At 43.8% G+C, this 27967-nt stretch overlaps 1 protein-coding gene across 1 annotated transcript in view; it reads left to right on the forward strand.

The window, feature by feature from the left end:
* The window catches only part of IPCEF1 (interaction protein for cytohesin exchange factors 1), a 144052-nt gene that overhangs the window by 25837 nt on the left and 90248 nt on the right, over positions 1-27967 (forward strand). Inside the window, exons 4-5 of the mRNA XM_075554215.1 lie at positions 3252-3399; positions 4063-4232. Of these exons, the coding sequence (XP_075410330.1) occupies positions 3252-3399; positions 4063-4232 (318 nt within the window). The remainder of the gene's footprint in view (positions 1-3251; positions 3400-4062; positions 4233-27967) is intronic.

The raw sequence follows: 27967 nt of genomic DNA on the forward strand, positions 1-27967 counted from the left end.
GCTTGATAATTTTGCACACTTTTGGATCACCTTCCTTTAGAATGAGCCAAACTACGGCTCTCTCCTACTTCATTGGCTAGGTAGCTGTCTTCCAAATTTCTTAGCAGAGCCTAGTGAGTGCTCCCAGTGCTGCATCAACTTGTTGAAATATTTTAATTGGCTATCTATCAATTCCTGGAGACTTTTTTGTTTGTTTGTTTGCTAATGCATTCAGCGCTTCTTTGTCAGTGCGATTGTTTCTTGGTCATACGTACCTCCTGACGTTGTTGCACGTTGGCCAATTATTTTGTTTTATTCATTCTACTTAAACAAACAAACAAACAAAAACCCTTCCAGAAGTTTTGAGTATTTTGCCCACAGAATCATTCAATATTACTAAATTCTGAGTGTGTTCTTCCCATTTTGCAGATGTTAATATGAGACCGACCCTACATTGTCCTCATGAGTTGCCTTTGAACGTTTCTGTTCAGCTCCTTGACGTCTTTGTCTCTCCCATCTGCATCGGGGACTCTCTTTTCCAGAGCAGGTTTCAGAGTTTCCTGGGACATGCGCTCCTGTCTCTTCCATCTTTCCTGTCTTTTCACCGATGTTTTTGCTTTCTGTTGGATGCTCCTGATGTCCTGCCACAGCGCGTCTGGCCTCCCGTCATTCGAGTCTAATGTGTCAAACCTGTCTTTGAGATGCCTTAAAAGATGTCCAAGCATGAGAGTCACTTCTAAGAGTTCTGCTGAGTCGGCTCAAAGTTAGGCATCAAGGTCACCTCACAGGGTTCTGGCAGCTGCTTTGGGGGATTCCAAATGGATAGATTCACTTGAAGGGCACATGGGAGCTTATTAGGAAGGAGTTTTAAGAAAATTGAAAATGGCATCTGTGAGAAAAAGAGCAAGAAATCTGCTCTGAGCAACATTTCCCTCTCACAACAAAGCACTTGCTCCCTCTTTGAGGGTAGAGGGCTTGCCTCGGGATGGTTTCGGGAAACTTCCCTCATCCACCACACAGGGCTCTTCTTCCCTTTCGAGACACTTTTCTGATCCCTAAACTCAAAGACCACTGAAAAGGAACACGATTTGAGTCCCCGGAGGATGGCAAGACTGCTGTTTCGTGGGATTCATTGAAGAGCGCAGACTTCTGCCGAGAGATAGAAACCTTCAGAAGTAGATAGAGCTAGAGCAGAGGTCTCAACCTGTGGGTCGTGACCCCTGTGGGGGTCAAACAACCCTTTCACAGGGGTTGCCTGATGCATAACAGTAGCAAAATGACAGTGATGAAGCAGCAATGAAAATAATTGGATGGTTGGGGGGGGGAGTCACCATCACATGAGGAACTGTATGAAAGGGTCGCGACATTAGGAAGGTTGAGAACCACTGCCCTAGAGGGAGGCTACGGTGAGCAACAATATCTTGGCTTTTGATATTTTGTTTAAAAATAGTTGTTGCTAAGATATTATAGCAACACTTTGTGACTGACTCTCCTTCAGAGGATCCATGGTAATCCTGTGGGTGAGGCCTTGGCTGTGCACTGCAGGTTTGGTGGCTCAAACCTACCTGGGATTCTGAGGGAGACAGATGAGACCGTCTGCTCCCATAAAGATGTGCAGGTTTGGAGACCCGATGTAGTAGGAGCACTGTGAGTTAGGCTTGACCCATGGCAGTGCGTTTAGTTTTTCTTTTGACTTAGTCTCATATTGAATGCAATCATGATAATTTTATTGCATGTAATACTTTATATAATCTTATTTACTTATATTTATAAAATGTGTTTTTAGCTCTAAGTATGGTTTCATGTACTACATTGTTAAATCTTGAGGAGATTTACAGGCGTGGCGTTATTATAAACACCCTGATATAAATGTAGCAGCTTCTGGGAGGCCCAGAGCTTGTGTCTGGGTAGCATGGCCACTAAGCATGGGTGTCATGAGCTGACTCCATTTCTCTGGTCTCAGAACCCCATCTTAGTTCCATTTTTGCCTATTCTGTCTTCAAAGATATAGTATGGCCATTTTCAGTAGCTTTCAGATGAATATTAAGCTATTAGCCAGGTGCGTCCAGAACAACGCTATACAGTCTAGAAATGAGATTGCAGACCCATGTCTAGAACTGCTTCCAGTTACACCAGAGGTCCCAGGGGGCACAAACAGTTTGCACTTGTCTGCTTCCCTAAAGGTTGTTGGTTCAAGCCTCTACCTCAGCAGCTCAAAAGGAAAAGCCTGACAATCTACTTGCATGAAGACTACAGCCAAGAAAATTCTACAGAGCTTTCCCACTCTGTTCCACCGGAGGTTGGCATGAGTCAGAATCAGTGTCAGGAATGACCACAATGAATACATTTAGTTTAGATCCTAGAAGAATGTCTCTTTACACACACACACACACACACACACACACACACAGACACCACAGTGATCCGTTCGAAAACGTTCTATTTTTACTGATAATCTGACTTTACATGATGTATTTAGGAGACATTATACTAAAGAAATATTTCCTTATGTGAATGAAGAGATAGTATGACACCCTACACCCCAACAACAACAACAACAAAAAACCCCAAACCATGATCATCATGCTGATTGCAAGGTTGTAATCTTCATGGAAGCAGCAGACTGCCACTTCGAACTGTCAACCTTTCACTTAAATAGGCATGCCCTTTAACCAGGGTGCCAACTTCCTTTTAGTGTAACAGAGCACTAGGAAATTCCCTTTCCGTAGACGCTGTAAGAAATATGGCGACACTGAAAGGTAGAGCAAGACATTTACATGTAGACTCCACAAGAGTTTCCTCATGGGGAGGGTAGATAAAGGCTCACATCTCCTGGAAGGAGATTGTGAAATATCTTTCTCTGGGCTAGTTATTCAGTGTGGTTTAGGCGTCACCACCTCTGGTGTGTGCACCAGGCATTTAGTCCAACATGAACCTGTCATACTTTGAGATTGTAACACATATTTTCTGCGTTTATTTAAGCAATGGCTGTTTTTTACAATCCTCCTGTCCCCAAAATAACTGCCAGAGAAGTATTTTATGATTTTTTTCAACTTCAGTGAACACAGTCCTAGCTTAAGTATTGAAATGCCTAGTAGTGGAGGAACCAGCGGTGGGTGGAAACAGGAAACATTGTTGCAAAAAGCTCTGTTACATTTTTTTTTCAGGTTCAGCTCAATGCGAATTGATTCTAATTAGCACATGTTGTGCCTTTGCTAGTAGCTCCCCTTTAGCGCTGCTTGGAGAGTTTTTTGTTTTTTTTTTTTTTTTAGCTTCCACCCCGCTCCGAAACACACTGGCACCTCCTTCCTCCTTCGCTCTTTACAAATGTTACAACACAATCAGAAATTTCCTCTTATCTTTCCTTCCTGCATTTCCAGCAGGTTCCCTTGCGTCAGAAGCCGAGGAGGAAAACTCAAGGTAATTAGATCTCTTTTGTTTCCGCCTGCTCCTACTCCCTGCGTGAGTGTGCTTTGCATTTGGATGCCTTCCGTGGGATCGGATGGTCCTCTGTCCTGGTGTTAATAGCAGAAGGTGATGGCAGGTTACATTTTGATTATTGTTCTTTTGGATTGATTTTAAGAGAGGACGACCTGCTATTCCCGTGGCTTAATCCCTAGCTACAGTGTAACCATAGGGTTTAGGAAGACAGGAAGGCGCAAGACGGGGCACCGGACTGGGAAGTAGCCCTGTGGTTAGGTGGAGGTTAACCCTTCCACATCTATTGCATAACTACAGCTATTATGCTTACGGAGCTACGGGGGGTGTTGTGCCTGCTGGCTGAATGCTTTCAAATGTTTCAACTTATTCTTGTGGATGTATATTCTTAGAATAATGCTTGTACTGTGTCTTTTGTCACATCCTATACTATCTGAGCACCAGATGAATGTGTAAAAATAAAACAGAGAAATAACTTTGCGTTTGCATGGTCTTTGTAGACATCGCCTATGTGACAGCATGCAAATATGTGTGTATATGTGTGTATGTATGTATCACTGCTGGGAGGTAAACAGGGACGAGGGTTGCCCTCTGTCACACACAGGAAGGGACTGCCTCACCTCTCTCTTCATATAATTGCTGCAGGATTTTTCGCGATGAGCCGGAGACGGGTCTCGTGTAAAGATCTGGGACACGCTGACTGCCAAGGGTGGCTGTACAAGAAAAAAGAAAAGGGAACTTTCCTTAGCAACAAATGGAAAAAGTTCTGGGTGGTGCTGAAGGGCTCGTCGCTGTACTGGTACAGCAGCCAGATGGTGAGTCCTCTCGGTTCTGCCTGCCCCCGGCTTCTACCAAGGGGAGGGTGAGAGCTCAGGGGTCGGATGGCCCCTCTGGTCAGTTCCTTTGGATGTCAGCCACTCGCAGCAGAGCTAAGACCCGAGTTCCAGAAGTCCATTCTGTTTGGCGGAGGAGGAAGCCCTCCTGCCCCAGCGTCTTGGGTTAGGGAAAGGAAGTCAGTCTTCAGATGCACTGCTTGCACCGTGGCTGTTTGCTGAAGAGCATGCAAGTTCATATATATATTTATATACAGATGTACTCGCCATGCTGGGTAGTGTTTATAAAGCCAAATCCTAGACAACGGAGGCTTGCAGATGTGATGGATGGTCTGTCCCGTGGGAGATTCTACTAGTTTCAGGCCGTCCGTGGATGACATTTCATGAAGGATCTGACAGGGTTAACTCAATCAAGAGTGAAGCTATTTCCATTTCTCCTCCTTTACTTCCAGTTCTGCTTCTCTTCCTTGGTCTCTGGCCTCCTTGGTGAGGTTGGTTTCAGGATGGCTAACCAGGGCGCCAGCCTTCTTTTGGGATCCAGTCTCTTGCTCAGGAATGCCCCGGAACTACCTAGTGAAGCTTTGATAACACTTGGGAGGATTCTTGTCTTAGTGAGCGCACGGATCCTGCATCAGAGGCTTGCTTGCTGTTCAAAGGGGCTGGAAGTAAAGTTATTTATTAGGGCGTGGGCTGCTGCTTGCTGACATGGGCTAGGATGAGAATGGTCAGAGTTACTGACCGTTGATGAGACCTGCGCAGTCAACAGTTGGCCTCAGGGGAGCTTGCGTTTCTCCTGATCGTCCAAGTCAGTGTCGGCAACGGTGTCCTTTCAGCAACGGAGGAGGATGGCTTGGGAACTGCCCATACAGCAGAACAACATCCTTGGTGTGGCACCATCCTTTGCACATGGCGATGCGTATGTCCACCAGTCACGCTCTGGAACAGCGATTCTCAACTGTGGGCCGTGACCCCTTTCACAGGGGTCGCCCGATGCATAGCAGTAGCAAAATGATAGTAATGAAGTAGCAATGAAAATAATTTTATGGTTGGGAGGTCACTACAACATGAGGCACTGTATGAAAGGGTTGCAGCATTTGGAAGGTTGAGAACCACTGCTCTAGAACATGCGAGTTCATATGTTTTATGTACGGATTTAAAATAAGTGTAAAGTATAGTGTCTTTAGACCAAATCCCTCGCTGATAAATTGATGCTCCTTGGCCCCTAATAGAAAAAAATGTGCAATTTTCAGAAGCCATGAAGCACCTGCCATTCAAAGTTAGGTCTCTCAGACCCTGCTCCTATTCCAGCGTCCTCTAGTCAGCAGGCTTCCCTGTGTTCCTCTCCGCCCTCTCTGTTCCCAGGCTTCTTGCTTTGATTTTACTCCACACCAAATACAGAATCTCATACTTCTACCTTACCAGTAGCCCTAAAAATGCACTTCTCTTCCTCAACAGCGTCCAAGAGGTGCAGGGTTCCCAGGGCGACATCACTCGGCACAGTGTCCTGTCTTCCATGATGGCCAGGGCCCCTCTGCCACTCTGGCCTTCTCCCCACCTCTGGTTCAGCGCAGAGCTCCACTCTTGAGCACGCATGCAGGCAACCTCAGAGGGGTCTTCCGTTCAGTCCTCAGGGGGGTTTTCATAACCAGATTAGATTGTCTTCCAATGAGGAATTAGAGTTAATATACATGTCTCCCTCCTGTTTCACGCAGTCAGAGGCAATTTCAGGCTCTTCCTATGATAAGTGGTAGTTCGCTGCATCTCGTTTATAAAACCAGGGAACTTATTGGTTTCCCTTTTAATAGCTCCCGGGGAATTTCCAGAGGCGGTTGGAAGGAGTGGGTGCTGATGGAGTGTGGTACAGCAGCAGGGAGCAATAAAGCTCCGAACTGGGCAGGGAATTCATTATTTCTTCCAATCAAGCTCTCCGGCAAATGGGTTTGGGCGCTGTCCCCGTCTTCCTAGCATTTGAAGGAAGCCCCTCGGAAGCACTCATGCTTACAGAGTTAGCTCACGTGAGTCCCCAGACGCACTTGATTCACGCTTCCCTGAGAGGATGCAGCGTGTGGAGCAATTGCAGGTGCTGGGTACCTTATGCTTCCGGCAGGCGCAGCGGTGCTGGCTGAGACTAGATCGGAGAGAGGGAAGGGCAAGGGCCCAGGCCCTCTCAGGGTCCACATCCCCAGGACATGCATGCAAACGCACCACGTATGGGCTTGGATGTGGTCAGATGCACAACATGGAGTGGAGAGTCAGCCCTCTGCTGTCTTCCAAAAATCCTCTGCTGAATTCCACAATAGACAGCCTTTCTAGCCACCTCACTCCTGGACTTTGCATTATATAGGAACGTCCTCTGTCTGTTGGCCTTTATCTCTCTGTCACATCCATTGGAATCTTAATTATATTTTTATTGGGAAAATAAACCCCAAAGAACCTCACTGTCATTGAGTCCCTGCTGCCTCATAGAGAACCTATAAGACAGGGTAGAACTGCCTCTGTGGATTTCCCCGACTGCCACTCTTTTATGGGAGATGGAAGCCTCCTCTTTTCCCCAGGGTGTAGCTGGTGGGTTTGAACTGCTGACCTTGCAGTTAGCAGCCCAACATGTAACCCCAATGCCACCAGGGCTCCTGGGAAAAGAAAGACCGCCTAATTCACACTCAATTAGCAGTCATCTTCCTGCTTGTGGTGAAAATGCCAAGTGTGAAATAAGAGCTGAGTTTATAGCTTCGGGCTGGAAATGTTTATTTACCTTCTGCTAAGTAAACAATGCAGATTCAACAAAGGTGCTCCTGAGGCCCTTGAGCCTAAGGATTGGAGAGTCAGGAAGCTTCAATTTCTTCCTTCCACAGTCCCCCTCCTGGCTGCAGGATAGCCCTGCTGTGTACACTTTCTTATGGCCTGGTGCTGAGACACCAAACCCAAACCAAACTCACTGCCATTGAGTTGATTCCGACTCATAGAGACCCTAGATTTCCAGATAGAATCGTCCCTGTGGGTTTCTGACCATAACCCTTTAGGGGAGTAGAAATCCTCCTCTTTGTCCTGCGGGCCCCCCATGGTTTCAAACATCTGACCTTTCAGCAAGCAACCCAGCACATAACCCACCACACCAGGGGTCTCAAGAGGAGCTACCTCTTGCGGTTTTCCTCGGCCTCACCCCCCACCCTTCCTCCAAGGCTACTTCCTATGAACTGGGCAGCTGAGTCCTTCTTTGTTTTCTGCTTGTAGTCTGGATACTCTGCTGAAATTTCACCTTGGGTGACTCACTGGCATTTGAAATACCAGTGACATAGCTTTCAATACACAAGCCACCACAATAAGACAAACTGACTGACAAGACCCTGGAGAAGGATATCATGCTCGGCAAAGTGGAGGGGCAGCGACAAATAGGCAGGTCCTCCATGAGATGGACGGACGCCGTGGCTGCATCAATGGGCTCAGGCACAGGAACAATGGTGAGCATGGTGCAGGACCACACAGTGTTTCATTCTGTTGTGCATGGGGTCATTTCGGGTCCAAACCGACTCGATAGCACCTAAGTACAGCGACAACCAGAGCAACCTCTTTGGGGGTGTGGACTCTGTGCCAGTGGGAGTGAGTCCCAAGTGGTGGGAGTAGCTCCTACCTGGAAGGTTGACAGTTCACACGTACCTAGAAGTGCCTTGAAGGAAAGGCCTGGTGGTCTACTTCCAAAGGTCACAGCCTTGAAGCCCCAGAGAGGACATTTCAGACTCTGACACACATGGTGGAGGCATGAGTGCATCAACCTGATAGCCAGTGCTTTTGGGGGTTTCGTTTCATTTTGATTTGTTGCTTGTTTGTTTTAAAAGACCGAGGGTTCGTTTAGACACCTTTCATAGATGCCCTCATTAACTTCTCAGGACGCCCTCTGAGGTCGGATGACAGCTCTCAAAGTCAGAAAGACGGTGCATGTTGCCTCAAGGGACACAAGTAGTAAGCAGAACATTGACATGAGCCTTCAGTTACCCAAGCCCACACTTGCTGGGTCACCTCTACCTGACTCTCCCAGGAGTAGGATCAACCACAAGATTAAGGTCACCGTATTTTCTCCCTCCTTCTGAAAGGACTGCTCTAGAAGCGAGATGTAGGGCAGTTCTTCTGTGAAATGACAAGTGGTCTCCTTGGGGCACGCGCTAGCTTGTTTCCAGTGCTCACAGCTGACAGCCGCCACCTCGCTCCTGGCTTTGTGTTCCTCACCTGGTCACGGATGCGTGGTGTCCTTTCTGTATTCCTGACACCTTGTTGCTTGGAACAGTGTGGCTCAAACTTACCTAAGAGAGGCCAAGTCCAGGTCCCAGATTGGACACTCTCCACACCCTGATTGAGTGCGCAGTGTAATCCAGCCTTCCACGGGGCTGTGGTGCGCAGAGCGCAGGCCAAGCCTTTCCAGCCCGTGTTCACGCTGTAACAGCCATACAAACCCAGGTCGTTCAAAACCCTGGCTCTTAAGCCCACACGATTGCTTTCCTTTGCTGCTAGGAGAAAGTACAAATTCATTTCCTGCTTCAGGAGACACCTCCGCTCTGTACTTAACCTTCCTCCTCGGGCCAAACCCAAGTTTAAACTACTGAACGTTTGAAAACTCTCAGTTAACTCACACCACACGCCTTCTTCTCAGCCTTTTCTGTCTCTGCCCAGAAGCCTGTTCCTCTTCTGCGTCCACTGAGTTTATAAGACTCCTCCCAGGTCACCTCTTCTCTGAGCTTCTCCCAGGCCTCTGACTGAAGTGAGCCCGTCTGTTCCCATAGCAACCTAGGCTTGCCTTGCCTTGCCATGTTCATCCTCCTGTCGATGTATGTTAGACGTACTGCCCCTTAGCATTTGGAGTAACCTACATGGGGCAGGACCACAGGCCCCACCTTTAAGCATCTTGCCCAATGTCTGCCCAAGAATGGACCCTCAGTTAATATTTGTGGCTTTCATAAGTCCACGAGAGGTCATCAGCAGTTAGAGTTTCCCACCGGGACTTCCACAATTGGGAATATAAAGGAGGATTAGTGGGAATGGAAAATACTTTTCCAATAAAGGTGTGTGCGCTTCCGCTCTGAAGAACAGCTACCGGCCAAGGCGCTGTTGGAGATTCACTGGCAAGGCAGCATGGCCCTCAATAGTTTCCCCCATGTTACCCTGGTTCTTGTTCGTGCCATGGAGACGGTTCTGACCCACAGCGACCCTGTGCACACAGAATAAAGAACACCGCCTGGCCCTGCTTCATCCCCACCATTGTCCCTGTGCTGGGGCTCAGTGGAGTAGCCACTGCTTCAATTCCATCTCATCCAGGGTCTTCCTCTTTTCGGTTGCCCTCTACTTTAAGCATGCTGTCCTTGTCCAAGGACTGGTTATTTTATAAGTTAAAAAAAAAAAAAAGATGGCTTCTAACTGGAAAACAAACGTGCCAACAAACGCATTGTCATTTAGTTGATTTCAGCGCAGAGCAACCCGACAGGCCAGAGTAGAGCTGCCGCATAGGGTTTCCATGGTTTTGATCTTTCCAGGAGCATCCGTCTTCCCAAGGAAACGCTGGTGTGTTCAAACCATTGACCTTCTGGTTAGCAGCTCTGGAACCACTGAGCATTCAGAGCTCATCCTCTCTCTGGAAGAAAGGGCTTATTGATTGGGATTTACAGTCTAGGAGCAGAGATGTTGAAGGAAAAGATGGGATACATCCACAGGGCAATGTCCTTTACTATTGGATTTCAGTTGGATAACAGGAATGGCCAGAGACTGAATTTGGGATCCATACCTTCTCTCTGGTGAGGGAGACCTAAGCTCCTGGGGTTTTTTTTGCCTTCAGATATGGTGAATCCTAAGAAAGATATGTTCTCGAGCCGTGATTTTGCAGACATAGATCTACAGTTACGGATGTTATTAGATCATTTGCTGACCTGAGTATAGTCACTTTGAAGTAATTTACATAATCTGTAAGAATTTTGTTTGCTGTGAGCAGGGACAGACTATGAACAAGGTACTGGCTTTGTTTATTGGGGTCTCTAGACCAGAATCAGAATCCTTTATGTAATGGAAAAATGTGAAATTATTCCCTAAAGATTAGTAAGTAAGCATCAGTAAGCCCATGTTTACCTAGCTCATTGGGGAGTCTGACTTGATTAAAACTGACTTGGGGGTTGCATTTTACCTACTCTAACTTCATCATGGCGGAGAAGAATCAAACTCAACATAAACCCAAGGCTGACTCCCATGAGGCAGGGGTCAGACGTGCCTCCATTCTTCAACCTGCATACCAGGGCTGACACCATCCATCCTCCCCACAGTCGAATTGGATAACTCATTGCAAGGACCACACAGAACTCCCAGGTCATAGTCACGATTACAGGGTTTATTAGGGATGTTAATAAGTTACAACCGAGGGTCAGAAATCCTCAGGACACAATTCTTCCACTCAGGGGAGTCTTTCTCAACTGTGCCTGAACCCATATCTCTTTCTGGTCCTCAGTCTCACAGCCACAGGGTTCCTTGACCTGTTTGGGCAATGTTACAGCACTTTTTAAAATGTGAGAGCATAAATTTAGCATTGCTAAAAAATGCCCCAAGGGCATGTCATTCCACCATAAACCTAGGCTGGAAAGCGCTCTTATCTATGAGCAGCAAACCTAGCTTCCCAATTAGTGCCTGAAGGCCCCCTGCTGCGCCAGCACACTTCCTGTGCCTGAATACTCTCAGCTTAACTTGCGGAGTGGGTCAGGAAGCCCACCACCCTGTCCCATGCTCTGGCTCTTGGTAATGCTGCTGAAGCACCTCTGCTCCTCCTCTGGTGGCATAGCTTTACATCCTGGGGTTCAAAGGTCCAACGGGCAGGATCTGGGCATCCGTTCCTACTTCTTCTTCCTTGATGGTCATGAGAGCTCACCTTCCTGCTTCTGAGAGGGCTTACTTTATACTCAGCTGGCTGACAAAACGGACCAATCTCTATATTACAGTTACAATTTTTTATAATTACTATCAGCCCTCTTAATAATTGCAATTGCATTGTCCATGCCTATCAGCATCTTCCCCCACCTTCTCTCATGCAGGCCTATCAGAAAAAAAGTTGGCAATACTTATAAAGAGTCTGGCTAAAACGTCCTATCAAACCATCCACTGCAACAGCGACACTGACTGTGAGAGGTATGACGAAGGTGCAAATGATTCTATCAAATATGTGGAGTAGATAACTTATTTATTAAAAATCTCCCCAGCTTTAAAATTTCATCTTTTTGCTATGACATCTAATTTTCCTCTTCTAAGAATTCTTAATTAAGATCTTGGATAGTTGCTTGGAAAATATGTTGTGGATTTTATTTATACCCAAGACACATCATAAACCAAATGTATGTTATATAACCAATTTTAAGTTGGTGATTTCCTAAATGTTTTCCTTCAGAAAGCATTCATAAATTTAGTTACCGTCCTGGTGTAGTTTCTCACATCATGGGGGAGCATATGTGGACTATCAAAATACATAAACAGAACACATACATTAGGTTGGTATAGAACTTTGAAGCATTGCCTAAAAAAAAAATCTAGTCTTTTAACTACAAAACAGAGTTTAATAGTAGTTGCATATAATTCATTTAAAAAAATCTTCTATTTTAGTGAGCCTAACATTTTCCATCCATTCATCCATCCACTTTTCCATCTACCCTCTCCCCAATTTACTGAATACTTAAAATATATTCTGTTTTATCTGCACTGAATGTTGATACAGGATTTTTTTAAAAGCAAGCAATTCCATTTCTCTTTTGCATTCAAAACTGATAGAGTGATAAGAGTGATGTAATAAAAGAGCAGTAGTGACGTTGAATTATGGCTACAGAGGATTGCTGTAAGTTCCCAAGTTTGGGGAAATATTTTGAGTTGATCGTGAAAGCTCCTGTCTCAGTGACGTTGGGTCCTGGCTAGCTTTCCAGTTTACTTGGGGAGGTGTGTTTTCCATTTTGCACCTATTTTTGAAACAACGTGGTTTCCTTGATCAAGTTGTCTAGCATTTTCTACCAGAGGACCATAGTTTTCCCCAATCAAATCACTCTTCTTCTAGGCCAGAGGGAACTTAGAAAGGCTGTAGGGAGAAAGGATCCCTGGTGGCAGAGTGGTTATGCATTGGGCTGTTAACCACAAGGTCAGCGGTTTGAAGCCACTGGCCACTGTGTGGGAGAACGATAAGACTTTGTACTCCTGTAAAGAGTTACAGTCTCAGAAACTCACAGGGACAGTTCTACCCTGTCCTCTAGGGTCATTATGGGTTGATATCTACTTCATGGCAGTGGGTTTGGTGGGGAGATGGTTTCTGAATGTGGACCTTGGAAGGTGGTAGGACTTTGAGGAGCAGAGAATAAGAGAGTTTGGAGGTTCCAATTTTGGAACAAAGGAATGGATACATGCATGGACTCTGAGTTGACAGCCTAATGCATCAGATGTTATGTTGAATCTTCATAGTAGGCTTCTCAGATAGATTTGATCATTATCACATTACAAGTGAATTTTCTGGGACTCACTTTACTTGATTAAAGCAACTCTTTCAAGATCCCATAGGAAGGAAGCGGCAGCGCTGGGATTGGAAGCAAGGTCCACCCAGACTAAAGCCAGGGCCTTCTCCCTGTCTTGCCTCCCTGTTTAGAGGTGAGTTAGGGCCTGCTGTTTGGTGCCTCACATGCCTAGTCCAGGGAGGTGATTTTGATTCAGCAGGCAATCATAGGAAGCCAGTGCATGTTTTTGATCCAGATCACTTAGTGGAATTGGCATGAGAAAAATGGAAACCTAGCATCCACTGAAGGGCCGGGTTGGAGAATACAGCTGAAAGGAAGACAGGAACGCTAGGGCCAGAGTGCTGACAGTGACAATTTGAGATACTCTAGAAGAAAACCAAACGGAATGCTCCTTTGAAGTGAGGATGGAGATTCTTTAACTTGTTTTCTTTTACCTTGCCATCGGGAAAGACTAATCACCAGATAACCATCCTGGTGGTAAGAGCTAAAATGAGGAAATCCCTCAACGAGATGAATTGGCCTGTTGGCCACAGCGTTGCACATATAAATGATACCCGCTTGGGCCAGTTCTTTTCTGTTATATCTGAAACTGCCACGAGTTGGCACCAACACTATGGTTCCTAACTACAACAACCCTATATGGAAGCATAGAGAGAGTGCTTGGATACAGGACGCCAAATATTTGAGGCTAGAACTAAGTGGAGCCTGGGGTCGGGGGACTTGGAAAATCACATGAGATTCGAGGAAAGAGGGTTTGTCATGACAGATGCTGGATTTCATGTAAATAAATGATTAATTGCATTTTTGGTTTAGTTTTCATTGTGTACGTTCATTCTTTGTATATAATTATTAGAAACTTGAGTTCTGTAGCAGTTAAATAGCCAAGGATTGATAGGATGGATCTTGTGTTATCAACCATTCAAAAATTTTCTGCTGCCCTGAGCTTCTTGTTGAACATGAATCATCCATTTTCGTTTCATAAAAATAAGCTTTTGGTAAACTGATGAGGTTTGCAGGTTAATATCTAGTTTAATATAAATTATGCAGACTTTTCATTGCTTTGTGAATCCAATCTGCTTGCCCAAATGTTTCTCCTACGCTATCTCTATGGTTCTGAGCATCTGCTGAATCAAGTAACCATGTCACCAGCAGCTGCCTTCTGTCTTAACTGCCTGTGCATTTTATGTGAATTCAGAGGATCTCAGATTTGGAAGAGACTTTCCTTCCACTCCATTTTGTAAGAATTTCTGTATAACAAAGACCTTCTCAGTTTTTAGGTTGGGCAAGATTTACCTTTATAGAAATGGTTACTTGAAGACTAAAGATTCTCCCTTCGCGTGCCACCTACTGTAAAAGTTCCAATAGAATGCATTTGCCACAGTTCTAAAGCACCAGCTGCTCCTAAGGAGAAAGACAGGGCTTTCTACTCCTGTAAGTGGTTACAGTCTCAGGAAATGAGGGGCAGTTATGCCCCATGTTAAACGGTTTCTATAAGTCAGCAGTGACTCGATGGCAGTGAGTTCTTTTGGTTTGATGTCAGTTGAAGAAAGAAAAAGAATGGATTAACTCTCCCTGGGCAAGAGACAGTAAGTGCTCTGTATCTTTCTTTATTCGTCGTCACATGTTAGCATATGATCTGGGGAAAATGTCTGAATGGGTTTCCTGCAGTGTGGGAACAAATTCTATAGGAATTTATAAATACATTGACCATAACTTATTATATGTTATTATTTTTCTTTTGCCAACTACAGTGTAAGCACTTGAGGGCATGCTCCTTACCTGTGGCGTTTAAGCTTTTCCCCTAGAGCCAAGAAGTGCTGTTGTCTGTAAGTGGTGTCCAGTCAATTCTGACTCATAGCGACTCTGTACAACACAAGGAAACACTGCCCAGTCCTGTGGTGTCCTCACAATGATTAAGTTTGGGCCTGTTGCTGCAGCCACTGTATCAATCTGTCTCACTGATGGTCTTCCTTCCCACTGCCTTTCTACTTTACTAAGTAGGACGTCCTTTATCAGGGATTGATTTCTCCTGAGACGTAGTATGCACATACTTGTAGCTGCTACGGAGACAGTACTCCTAGAAGACCCATGTTCAATGGGAGGAGACCAAGCACCTGGCATTTGTTGAGTGAATGATTTAATTACTGTATTACGTAAGGATCAAATGGGTATAGCAATTAAGTCATCAAAGTAGTTATTAAGCACCTGCTCTATTTCTAGTGTTAAGCCAAAATGAGATGCTCTACAGAATATGGTCTTCGAAGCCCTAGTTATGTAATGGGTCACATGTTAGGCTGCTAGCCTCTTTAGGTCAGTGGTTTGAAACCACCAACTGCTCATTGAGAGAAAGATAAAGCTTGCTACTCCTGTAAAGGTTTATGGTCTCAGAAATTCACCAGAGTAGTTCTGCTCTGTTTTATAGGATTCCCCCATGAATGGGACTCTATTCCATGGCTGTGGCTTTGTTTGTTCTTTTTATCTTGTTTCAAGATGGTTCATTGTGTTCTTTATCTAAAAGAATTTTAACAGATTTTTGGCATACAACCCATAGTTCATCCATTTCAGTAGCTTAAGAACATATTTAAAGTTCTATAATAATCACCACAATCAATTTTAGAACATTAAAAATATGTATGTATTTTTGTACTCCATTTCCTCCCTGGCATGACCCTAAGGGATCTGGTGACTATCTTTATGGATTATCTATCCTGATTTCACATAAAGAAAATCATATGAAGAACCCCAACAATGAGAACAAAATAAAACACAGAAAAACTCAATCCAGAAGAAAGCAGAAGATAATAGATACCAGAACAAAGAAAAAACGAGTCAAGAGGAAAACAAATGATAACATATTAAGTTTTAATTTACTATATATCTGTGTAATCCACTTTCCAGTGTACTCTGTTTGAGGGAAAAACTATTCACATCTCTAATTAATGGTTCAAGGGAGTTTGAATTCTGTAAATAGATTTTGGGCTTTCACTTTCTTTGTCAATTCAAACCAAACTCACAGCCATGGAGTCCATGCTGACTCATAGTGACCCCCTCTGGGCTTTCAAGATTGTAACTGTTTATAGGAGTAGAAAACCCAGTTTGTCTCCCGTGGAGTTACCAGTGGTATTGAACTGCTGACCATTTGGGTCGCAGCCCAACACAAAACCACTGTGCCAGCAGGACTCCAGGTGCTTAGAATATAAACTTTAATATGATTTCCTCCTCTGATCTTGGATTTATTATTTACAATCATTGGATCACATAGGCTGGGTTGACACCTCACTCAGATGACTGCTTATTTTAAGAGAAGCCCTTAAGACTTCAGAGATAATGCTTTTCGATAGCCTTTGGCTATCTGATTTCTTTACCATATTTGCTACGACATCCATGTCTTCAGTGATCATTTCATGAGGGCAAGTATTGAACAGGATCACATTGTAAGCATTAATTGTTCTTAGATTAGGGTTTACAATTAAGTAGAGGCTCCAAATCCCTGGTTCACTTATGAGGTACTATTATCAACTCATTGAAAAATCATTTCAGCAACCTCCAGGAGACATTGGTAATTATAATAATAGTATCATTACTCAAGCTCTGTTTTTCTTTAAAGTAATTTGAGTTCATATTCATTGTTTTAGCCAGCAATAAACATCTGAGTGTAGCCCAAGCAACATTTTGATATTTTAAAGTATTTTCTTTAGTAGAGATAATTCAAAAGTTATGTGAAATGTGATAAATGTTCGGGGTAGATTGTGCTGGAGATTGGAATGAGAAGGCAAAGTACAGCTAGATTGACCCAGGCCAAGGCTTTAGAGAGAAGCCTGTTAATGGACAGACTACTTCAAACTGATGGCCAGTAGATCCAGGGAATGAGGGAATGTGGTTAGGCACCATTTGTGAACCTGAATAAAGGAATGGTCGAGGATTTCCTGAGTCTTATTTCTTCCCTCAGTATATTGCAGGAATGAGAGATATATTTGAAAAATGAGGCATTGATTTAACTTGTTCATTATTTTTGATACCATCACTGGGTGGGTCTTAACTTTTTTTCTTTCTTGGTCGGCCCTTGAATGATTTCTAAAATAATGCTATCCTACTATAGCTTTGTTGTTGTTGTTGGCTAGGCTATTCTTTAATAAGAGGCTTGGTGGTGCTTTCAGGTAAGCCTTGGGTGGCTAAGCACAAGGTCAGCAGTTCAGACTCACCAGCCGACCCAAGGGAGAAAGATGAGTCTGTCTGTTCCCATAAAGATGTTCAAAGCCCCAGAAACCTTATGTAAAGTTATTGTGAGTCAGTATTGACTAGATGGCAGTGGGTTTGGTTAATTACTAGCTTCTTGCTTCTACCTTTATTAAAGGGAGTACTTGCTTTTGTTGGCAATATCTATCACTTACTTTAAAATTCTTTCTAAGGTTTTTGAAAATGATTTGTAAAAACACCCAGGAAGAAAACAACCCTGTAATAAGTTATGGTTGTTGTATTCATAAATTCGTATAGGTTTTTCCAGCCTATGGTAACCTTCCTCAGACATTTTCCCCCAAACATGCGATGACTAATAAAAGATACCGGTCCCTCCTCCTCACAGTGGAGGAGGTAGTGTGGGCTTGGGTGTTGCTGGTTGGAAGAAGATGCAGGCGTGAGTGAGAAAGGTTGGGTTACATGAGAGGGCCGTCCTCTGAGCTCATGGCAACATTGAAATGCCACTCAGGACAGGAAGTACTGACCTCTCTTCTCTGGTGGTCAGCGTGTTCAAATTTTGCTGGTGTTTTCAATTGTGGTTTCACTTTATCTTTTTCTAGAACCTATTGTTTTGCTTCTTAGACACAATCTGTAATTTCTAAAATCCTTTAAAATATTGTGCAGCAATAGGTGTTCATTATAGAAAAATTAGATGATAATGGTAAACCAATGTAAAAGTGAAGATAGACGGGAAGAGAAGCACAGAGATGGGAATGAATGAACTACGATCATGCATGGTCTCATCACCATTATGCGATCACTGTTAAGACTTTGTCGTTTGGTTTTACAAACTTATTTAAAATATATATATACATATAATTGTATGTTTTAAAAAGAAAATAATTATTAAATATACATATATAGTACACACATAGTCCCTGATGTCTGATGTATTCAAGTTAAGATGAATTGTATTTAAGGACATGCACTTAGACATCATTTTTTTAGGGGTTGGGGTGCATTTTTTCCCAAAATTTGTCTGGGTGCAAAAAGCTATCTGTAAGTTTAGATGTAATATTTCAACTCCCCAAAGATCAATAAACACTGTATGTATAAAGATAGTCATAATTGAAGGCAGTGATAGTAAAAGCAAGCAAACCAACAGAAAACCCCAACAACAAGCAAACAAATCCCCTAGACAAATACTCGATTTATGTCTGAACTGACTTCCAATCAGAGTAGTTAACAGAACTGAATGAACCTTATCATAAACCAGGACCTCCTGATGGTGCAGTCAGTAAGCTAACCTCAAAGTGGGTGGTTCAAACCCACAAGCTGCTTCTTGGGGGAAAGAAGAGGCTGTTTGCTCCTATAAAGATTCACAGTCTTGGAAACCCTACCCAGGGTCACTCTGAGTTGGAATTAACAGGACGGCAGTGGGCTTCAGGTACCAGTATATACATATATGTGTATATATTATACAGTGATGTTGTGACTTGATTTTATCCTGAAGTAATATAATATAAACATGTTTCCACATCAACAGATAGATATCTATAATATAATTTCTAGTGGTTTCTATGTATGATGTATGGCCATGCCACTGTTTATTTATCAACCATATAATTTGAAAATCAGAAATTTCATTTACTCATAAACAACTTAAAGTAGCTAATAGGAGGCAGAATACATGCATCATAAATAGAAAGCCATGACTATCTAGTTTAGGCGTGTGTGTGCTATATGCAGGTATGTGGATATGTCTGTGTAGTTTAGGAATGTGTGTACTATATACAGGTACGTCGGTATGTCTATAAGTCCGTCTCCCCTGCCCAAGCAGGAGGATTGTGCCAGCTCGCCATAAGGGAGACAGCAGGGACCAGAAGCACCCGCTTTTCTGTCTCTGCTTCTTGAAATAGCTGCATTCCTTTACAATGGTGGGGAAATTCTCTCTGCATCCATTTCCTACCAAGCATACCTAGAAAAATTGCCCTGCGTAATTCAAAGCGACTTTGGGGAAAAAAATGGAGCTAGTCTAAGCCCCAAACTCGCTGCCATCTAGTTGATGCTAACACATAGCATCCCTGCAGTCCAGGGCAGACCTGCCCTATGGGGGTTTTGAGGCTGTGAATCCATCCAGAAGCAGAAAGTCTCATCTCTCTCCTGAGAAGCACCCGGTGCGTTCAAACTACTAACCTGCTATTTGCCATCCAATGTGTAGCCCACTATTCCACCAAGGCGAAGAGCAATGAACAATATGTGCAACGAAAAGCAATCTTATATAGGCTGTAGAAGAAGTAGGCTTCAGAACAAAGGTGCTTGCTGTGCTTTTAGAATGTAGAATTGTATTATGGATGGTCAGACACCAGAAAACAGATTCTCCCGGGGACGCTGGCATCTTCTGTGCGGGGAATTCTATAAATAAACGTACTGTTCCTGCATCCAGGGTGACATGGAGCAGTAAGACAGGAGAGTGGTTTAGAGGCTCTGAGAGGAGCCTTCATTCCACTAGCTCCCACCTGGGGGGAAGAGTACAGGCTATAGATGATTGAGTGAGTACGATTGTGCGCACGTTTCTCAGGCGATAGAATGAGAAGAGGCTCAGGGGACGAGCTGAACGTTTGCTTAGATTTGAGGATTTTCCTGAGAAGTCACTATGGGCAGACTTATTATCCCCATGGAGTAAGCTGTCCATGAGCAAGGGGTCTAACTGCTTCTACAGACAAGATAGCAGCTCCATTTTTCTGTCACCGTGTTGCTGTGGTTGATCTTCTATAGAGTAGAGTTCAGAAACACTTCAAAAGGAACCTACGACATGGAAGTTTTTAAAGAGCGGTTTGTTTTTCAAAGGTGCCAGAATCTAGACACCAGAAAACACCAGGCGTGAGTAAGAGATATTGGTACTCTCTAAATGGAGAGGGCTGTTACCAACCTCATGTTACAGCCCCCTAGGAACGGAGGCAAGCCACCAAGTTTCCCTGGGCCTCTGTTCCCTGACATGCTGAAGAAAGCTGTGATAAATACCACATTAATCACTGACATTTTCATACTTCAACTCTTATAAAATGTACCATGTGGAAGGCATTTAGTTTGTTCCTCTCAATCAGCAATGCCCTCTCCTATCCTCTCCCTAGTTACCTGACATTTTGTTTTTAAAATAACAAAGAATAGTTTAAAAATCTACTCTTTGCCTATTTTGTTCACTCAGGAGCTATGGGTGTGAATGCTGAGGTGTAAGGAGACAGTAACTCGGGCTGTGATGGTTAACCTTGTTGGTCATCTTGATAGGGCCTCGATGCTCAGTGGTTGGAGTTTGGTGATGATGTAACAACAGTTGTGTAATGATGTAATCATCTTCCGTTTCATGATCTGCTATGGCCACTCTCCATTTTAGCACAATGCCTATTTTCAAATAATGACCCGGTCTTTAGAACCTAACCAGGTTGGTAAGGGAGGAAACTGTGTGTAGACTCATTACAAGGCCCCTGGGTGGTCAAGGAGGATTACAATTGGACATGAATCTATAATGTATCAGTTTGGAGTTCATAGTTACTCTGTGGATGAAAGTCCTGGGAAGCTGCTTCTGTGTAGAGTATTTCCAAGAAAACCCAATGGAACACTGTTCTGCTCCGTAACCCACGGTGTTGCCGCCAGTTGGAATTGCTCGCGGTGTTCCATTCTGCTCTGCATGTGGTCCTCAGGAGTTGGGGGAGGACAACAAAGGATCCGGTGGCCATATCTTATTTTGAGGAGGAAATCATAAAGAGGGATGACGGAGATGAACAGTTGAACTAGCACTTTCTGCTAGGAGAACAGCACCTTGAGTTGGGTTTCCCCAACTGCAGACACGAGAGAAGGATTTCAGTACAAGTTGTTTATTTGGGAAGTGATCCAGTAAATACTGGGAGGGGGAGGGGGAAGTCAGAAAAGGGTGGAAAGTGCACGGATAAAGGGCTTCTTAGCAACCAACTTGGCCCCGTGGGTAATTCTGTCGGGAAACATTGAGTGTTTGTGAGAAAACTTTCACCTCAGAATTCTACTAATGTCAAGGGAGCTTGGTGTTTGTACACCAGTACCCTCCCGGCACTGGTCTGGGTTTCCGTAGAGGGAATGGGCTTGCAGTACTTCTGGAGGGCAGTCCAGGTGGCACAGTGGAATCTGGTCGCCAGAGAAAGTTCCTGTGAAGAGATGCCGGTGTTAGCGGCGGGAAGTCTGCATGGTGAGGGTGTACATCTGGTCACCCCAGCCTCTCTCCTTCAGAGCCCATGTCCTCTCCCTTTGTTGGGGCCTCAACAGGCTCAGAAAATGGTGGTGATTACTGTCGGCCCCTCACGCCGTGTTCATAATTGTTGATGTTGGACACCACCGAGTTGATTGTGACGCAGCACAATGCCATGTAGGACAGAATGAAACATCCCCCGTCCTATGCCATCCTCACAATCATTGCGATGTTGGAGTTCATTGGTTGCTGCCACGGTGTCACTGAGAGTCTTCCTCTTTTAATCCCCCACCTGACTCTTGAATGTACCAAGCTTGCTGTTCTTTTAAAGCAGCGGTTCTCAATCTTCCTCATGCCGTGACCCTTTCATGCAATTCCTCATGTGGTGGTGACCCCCAACCATAAAATTATGTTCATTGCTACTTCATAACTATAATTTTGCTACTGTTATGAATCTTGATGTAAATATCTGATATGCAGGATGTATTTCCATTGTTACAAATTAAACAATTAAAGCATAGTGATTAATTACAAAACCATATGTAATTATATATTGTGAAATGTTCATTTCTAATGACAAATAAATGAAATTTTGTCTTGAAGCATGATGTAGTATGAGTAACAGTCTTCACTTGGGATACTTGTATGTGGGTATATCTGCATGTGGGCGGACCCGCCTGGAGACGGGTAGAGGAGCGGAGTCTCAGTTCCTAAGACCACGGGAAATAGGCGTTTTCCAATGGTCTTAGGCGACCCCTGTGAGAGGGTCGTTCGACCCCCAAAAGGGTCGCAACCCACAGGTTGAGAACCGCTGTTTTAAAGGGTCTGGTGCCCCCGGGTAACATACCTGTAATAGGTGCGATGCAGTGTCAGCATCCTCACCTGTCAGGAACACTCTGGCTGTGCTTCCTTCACACCAGGTTTGCTCATTCTTCTCTTCGTCCGTGATGTGGTTAATATGCTTTAGCTAGCCCGTAATTTAAATGTATCCATTCATCTTCAACCTGCCTTATCCACGGTCCAGCTTCCCAATTCATATGAGGCAATTGACAATGCCATTGCTAGGTCAGGCACATTAGTCCTCAGAGTGACATCTTCGCCTTTTTTTGTTTTAACACACTAGAGGTCTTTTGCAGCAGATTTGCCCAATGCAATATTCATTAATTTGCTTTGCCAAGTATCTGTGTGTTCTAAATCGGGCCTTTGTGTTTATTAGTCAAAAACATTTACCAAATGTTTCCTATGTGTTTATTTTTAAGCAATTGTGAAAAGAGAAGAAGGTCTCTTGGGATTACAATCTAATTATATTTATAATCCAAATTAAACCAGCTGCCATTGAGTCAATCCTGACTCCTTGTGATCCCTGGTCCAAATGCCACAATAGTTTAATAAAAACATACCTTAGATCAGGCGTCTTCAAACTATGGCCTGCGGGCCACATGCGCCCACCGAGGACATTTATCCTGCCTGCTGGGTGCTTTGCCCCGTTTTGTTAACTTCAAAATAAGATAAGTGCAGCGTGCATTGGAATTTGTTCATAGTTTAAAAAAAAAAACAAACAAACTATAGTCCGGCCCTCCAACGGGTCTGAGGGACAGTGAACTGACCCCCTGTTTAAAAAGTTTGAGGACCCCTGCCCTAGACAATATATAAAGAACCTGGTAAGCTTGCTAGTATTATTGAGTTCAAAGAACTTAAAATGATTTTTTTTTTGCCAATTTATCTCCCAGAAAGCAGACAAGGGAGAGTAAGGCAAGGCACAATGAATCAGAGGGTTAAGCTGACCACGGCCTGGGTCAATACGGCTATTTTGCTTCATTTTCTTCTTCTGTCTGGATCCTTCCTTCTCTTTATTTCCCTTTTGTTCTTTTTACCAGTTTCCCAGGAATTAGTGATAGTTGTTAGGTGCCATCCAATCTGCTCCTCCTCACAGTTTACCTATGCACATCAGAAGGAAACACTGCCTGGTCTGGGGCGACCCACATAATTGCCGCTGTGTTTGAGCCTATTCTTGGAGTCACGGCCTCAATTCATCTCTTCTCCTTCCTCTTTCTTTGCTGAGCCTCTACAAGAACCATGTCCTTTTCAAGGAATTGGTCCCTCCTGATACCATAGCCAAAGTCACTGAGACAAATGTGTATTTCGCTCCTAATTAGATGCTATTCAAGATTACCTTTTTATTAAAGGGCTATTTCCAGGTTCTTTTACTGCCAGACCTGTTTCTGAAAACTGAAAGAAAAGCAAACCAAAGCCAATTTTCTTCCTTGTCTGGCTGCACTGGTCAGCGCCCAGTGCTCTAAGTGTGGCTTCTCTCCCTGCAGGCCCCGGGACACCTTCAGAATGCACACCACCTGCAAATGCATCTTTCTGTTTCTTCTCTGCAAAGGACAGGGTCGGGAGTTGCTCATAGTAACAAGGCAGCGTGCTACATTCTATTGTATGGGAAAGAGCAGGCAGTCTCAACCTGGTGTGCAATCTTCTTGGGGGAGGGGAGTGAGTATAGGATGAGGGCGAAACACAACCTACTGAAACGATCTGAGACGACTCCACCACTCTCACCACTAACAGCCTTTGGGGTGATGCCCCCCACTATGCAGACTCAGAAATGCGGTCCTCTGGTCTCTTGAGATGATTATAACCCTGATGTGGTATGTCACTGTGTCTATTTCCAGTGATGTCCCTTTTTCTGCCTTTGATCTTAATTTGGAAAAAGGTTTCATTTTTTCCCGTTTGTTTTTGTAATTGGTTCATTTCCTACAGGTAAGCTATTTACACAATTGCAAGGCCCAAACGATATAACCAGGTCCATTCAAAAAGCCTCACTTTGTTCCCTGTTCTTTTACCCACTGTCTTCTCTTCTCTTCTGTCATTTTGGTTTGGGTTGGTTTTTTAAAAAATAGTTTCCTTTTGCGAGGATAGGCAAGTATGCGTACTGAGTAATATCGATTCCCTTCTCTTACACAATATAATAGTGTGTGTGTGTTGCTGTTGTTACGTGGCCTTGAGTGAGTTCCAACTCGTAGGACCTCATGCACGACATACAACCGAATGAACTATTGCCCAGGTCTGCACCATTCTCACGACGGCTCCTGTGCTTGAGTTCATGGTCGCAGCCACTGTAGTAATCCATCGCATGAAGGGACTTCCTCTCGTTTGCTTCCCTTCTACTTCCCCAGGCAAGATGCCCCTTTATAAGGGCTGGTCGCCCTGATAACATGCCCAGCGAGTGAGATATGATAGTCCTGCCATCCTTGCTTCTAAAGCTCGTACTGTCTGTACTCCCAAGACAGATCTGTGTGTTCTTCCAGTGGCCCATGGAACTTTTAATGTTCTACTCACACACCATTACTGAGATACACGGATTCTTCTCCAGCCTTTCTTATTGGATGTCCAACTTTCACATGCATATGAGACGATGGAAAATACCACAAACAGCATGCATATGCACACTCACACATATGTGTTGTTGTTAGTACATAGAGTTATTTTCCGACTCTTTGTGATCCCAGGCGGAGCTGTCCCGTGGTGCTTTTCTTTATCTTTATAAGATTTTAATCTTTATAAAGGTTTTAATCTTTATAAGAGCAGATTTTTCCGGCCTTTCTCCCACCAAAAACCACTGAGTGGGTTTGGGTCACCAATCTTTTGGTTATCAGTTGAGTTACTTAATTTGCTCATAACTTTTTCTCTTGAAAAATTCTAAAGATTACCCCGTATGTGTTTATGTCATTCCCCCCATCTCCCCCCCCCCCAAGTTGTATAGCTATTTAGGCTGTGTGGATGCTAACCTTTATTTAAGACTGGGCTGCCTAGAGAAATAAAAGCAGTGACCAGAAAGAACTTTATATAAAGAAGTAATTTTATATCAAGAAGTTATCTCAGCTTAGTCCAGCTAAAGTCCTTGAATCTGATGTTAGCCAGAGTCCACTTCAGACTGATGTAGTGGCAGGCTGATCACCACAAAGTTGAAGCAGGAAACAGGGAGCTCCCAGGCCAGTGGGTGCAGAGTTCTGTAGATGCAAGGTTGGTGGCCCCATTTGGGTTACCTCTGGAGGCAGACACAGAGCGAGGAGGGAGGCAAAGGAGAGAGAAGTTCTCACTGTGTCTCATATAGAAAACCCATACCCTCAAGGAGGCATCATCAGGCTGTGCCTGATTGATAGGTTGGACTCTATTCCTATATTTTCACACAGGTTCAAGTTAGCATGAAATCTAACTGCCACAGCTCCCTTACATTTGGATTTGTTACAGTCTTTTGTTATTACAAAGAACGCTACCACGAACATGTTGTTACATGTTAACTGCAAATGTACATTTAGGAAAAATCCTAGAGGTGAGGTTTCAAGGTCCAATGGTAAATGCAATTTTGCACTCACTCACTCACTCACTCACTCACTCACTCACTCACTCACACACTCACTCACTCATTGCGATCGAGTCAGTTCTAACTAGCTGTGACCCTAGAGGATAGAGTAGAACTTCCCCTGTGGATTTCTGAGACTGTCACTCTTTATAAGAAAATAGAGCCTTATTTGCATAAATATAGAGGAAATCTGCTACACATGACCTCTTTAAAGTGTTGAAAAGCAAGTAGGTTACTTTGAGGACTAAGGTTCACCTGACCGAAGCCACGGTATTTTCAATCACTGGACATTGAATAAGGAAGACCGAAGAAGCATTGATGTACTTGTATTATGGTGCAGGGGAGAATATTGGAAATACCATGGACTGCCAAAGAACAAACAAATCTGTCTTGGAAGAAGTACAGTCAGCATGGTCCTTATAGGCAACAATGACAAGGCTTCATCTCATGTATTTTGGACCTGCTGTCAAGAGAAACCAGTCTCTGGAGAAGGGCATCCTGCGTGGTGAAGTTGTGGAGCACTGAAAATGAGGAAGATCTTCAACAAGATGGATTGACATGGAGTCTGCACTGATGGGCTCAAACACAGCAAGCATGAGAATGGCACTGGAAAATGCAGCATTATGTTCTGTTATACATAGGGTCACTATGATTGTCATTGATTCTATGGCATCTCACGTTCCCAACAATAGAGCCTCATCTTTCAACTGAGGAGAGGCTGGTGAGTTTGAACTGGAGACATTGTAGTTAACAGCCCTATCCACAATACAGTATGCTACCAGGGCTGCCTACAGCAAAGTCCTACCCACTGGATTTCGTTTTGCATTACCACCAGAAATAAATGAAAATGTCTGTTGTTTATTTTAATAGAAATCAAACTTTAATTTTAACAATAGATTTGATTGTATCGGTTTTTCAAACTCAGTTTACTTTTAGTTTGCCTTTTAGAGGCTATAATCGAGATCTCCTTAGTGCTCACCAGTCTGTGTGTACCTTCAGCATCCAGCGACAATAGTTGCAGCAGTGTTGAGAATTTGTTTCCAGTGTGTAGGGGGATTTAATGGCTGCAGGGAACTAAACAGCTTTATCTGGAGAACTGGAGATTTGGCACTTTCTTCCGATATTGACGCTCATCGAGTAACCTCATTTAAACTTGTATAAACTAATCATCTAGAGAATTTCGAACATATCCATATTCACATATAAGCACAAAGCATCTTACAGAGAATCTATATTTTGTTTTTTGAGACTATTGTTCCTTGAATTTCAGATTCTATCTATTTTAAGACCCACAATTTATTTAATAGCAGGTTTGAGGGGGGAAAACACTACAATGACAATGAGCTTAGATTTTAAGGTGCCTCTTGATGTCAGGATTATTGAAGTGTAAAAAAATGTATTTTTAGCCATAACATGCATACTAGGTTCCTGTAGTACATGGTGTTTCTTTTTGGTTCGGTCTTCTTTGCCCTACTCACCTTGTGGATCACATGCCACTTTCACTTAGATAGCCTTGCCCTTCTGCCTGTGTGGCATATGTCTACTCGTCAGAAGCAGTTCTATTTTGCAAGGGAGTTGTAGGATGCAGAAGCCAAGCTTTATGAAGGGCCCTGACCATTTAACTTTGCATTTACCCAGCACAATGAGGGTTTAAAAGTATACACAAAGTGTGGTGTACTTTATAAGACATATTCCCTGTCCTAAAATCCCTATGTTCCAACTTTGAAACCATAGTACAGGTGAACTGGAGGGTTATTAAAAACCCTGAAGTGATCTTGTGTTTTACGTTTGAGCACATGGTAGTCCATACTCAGTGGGTCACCAGAGGCCCCAGGTTTCCTTTCCTCTCAGGCCTCAGAGCGAATCAAATGAAAAAGCAGTCCCCAGCCCTTTTCTGCATTCCAGAACCTAACATTGGAGCTTGATTGAAGTATAGTTTGCACACCACAGATGGGTTTTCATTTACGGTACACTGGTTAGCAGCGCAACACACAACCACCCTGTCACAAGAGTCCCAACAAGAGAACATCATACTTGCAAATGCAGAAGGTCTGTGAGACACAAGAAAATCCTGAATGAGCTGGTTGACCTGGTGGCTGCGGCACTGGGCTTAGGAACAATTAAGCACAGGAAACATTGCGGGAATGGCGCAGGATCGGAGCGCGTCCCATTGCGTGTAGGGTCACCACGGGTTGGGGCTACTCAAGGGCACTGAGCAGCAGGAGCGTCTTCCACGGGGTGTTTGTGGATCCCAGTAAGAGGAAATCGTTGACACCTTCCATTTTTTCTCCCTTTATCATTTATTGCCTTTTACTGGCTCCATTGTGAGGACTTTTGTTTTCGATACATAGAAGTGTAATCAGTTCTGAAGTCTTTGATCTTCATCAGTAAGCGCCTCCAATATGCTTCACTTTTCGCAGCAAGGTCATATCACCTGTACTTAGCAATTTTT

The sequence above is a fragment of the Tenrec ecaudatus genome, chromosome 7, assembly GCF_050624435.1.
Source record: "Tenrec ecaudatus isolate mTenEca1 chromosome 7, mTenEca1.hap1, whole genome shotgun sequence".
Taxonomy (NCBI): Eukaryota; Metazoa; Chordata; class Mammalia; order Afrosoricida; family Tenrecidae; genus Tenrec; species Tenrec ecaudatus.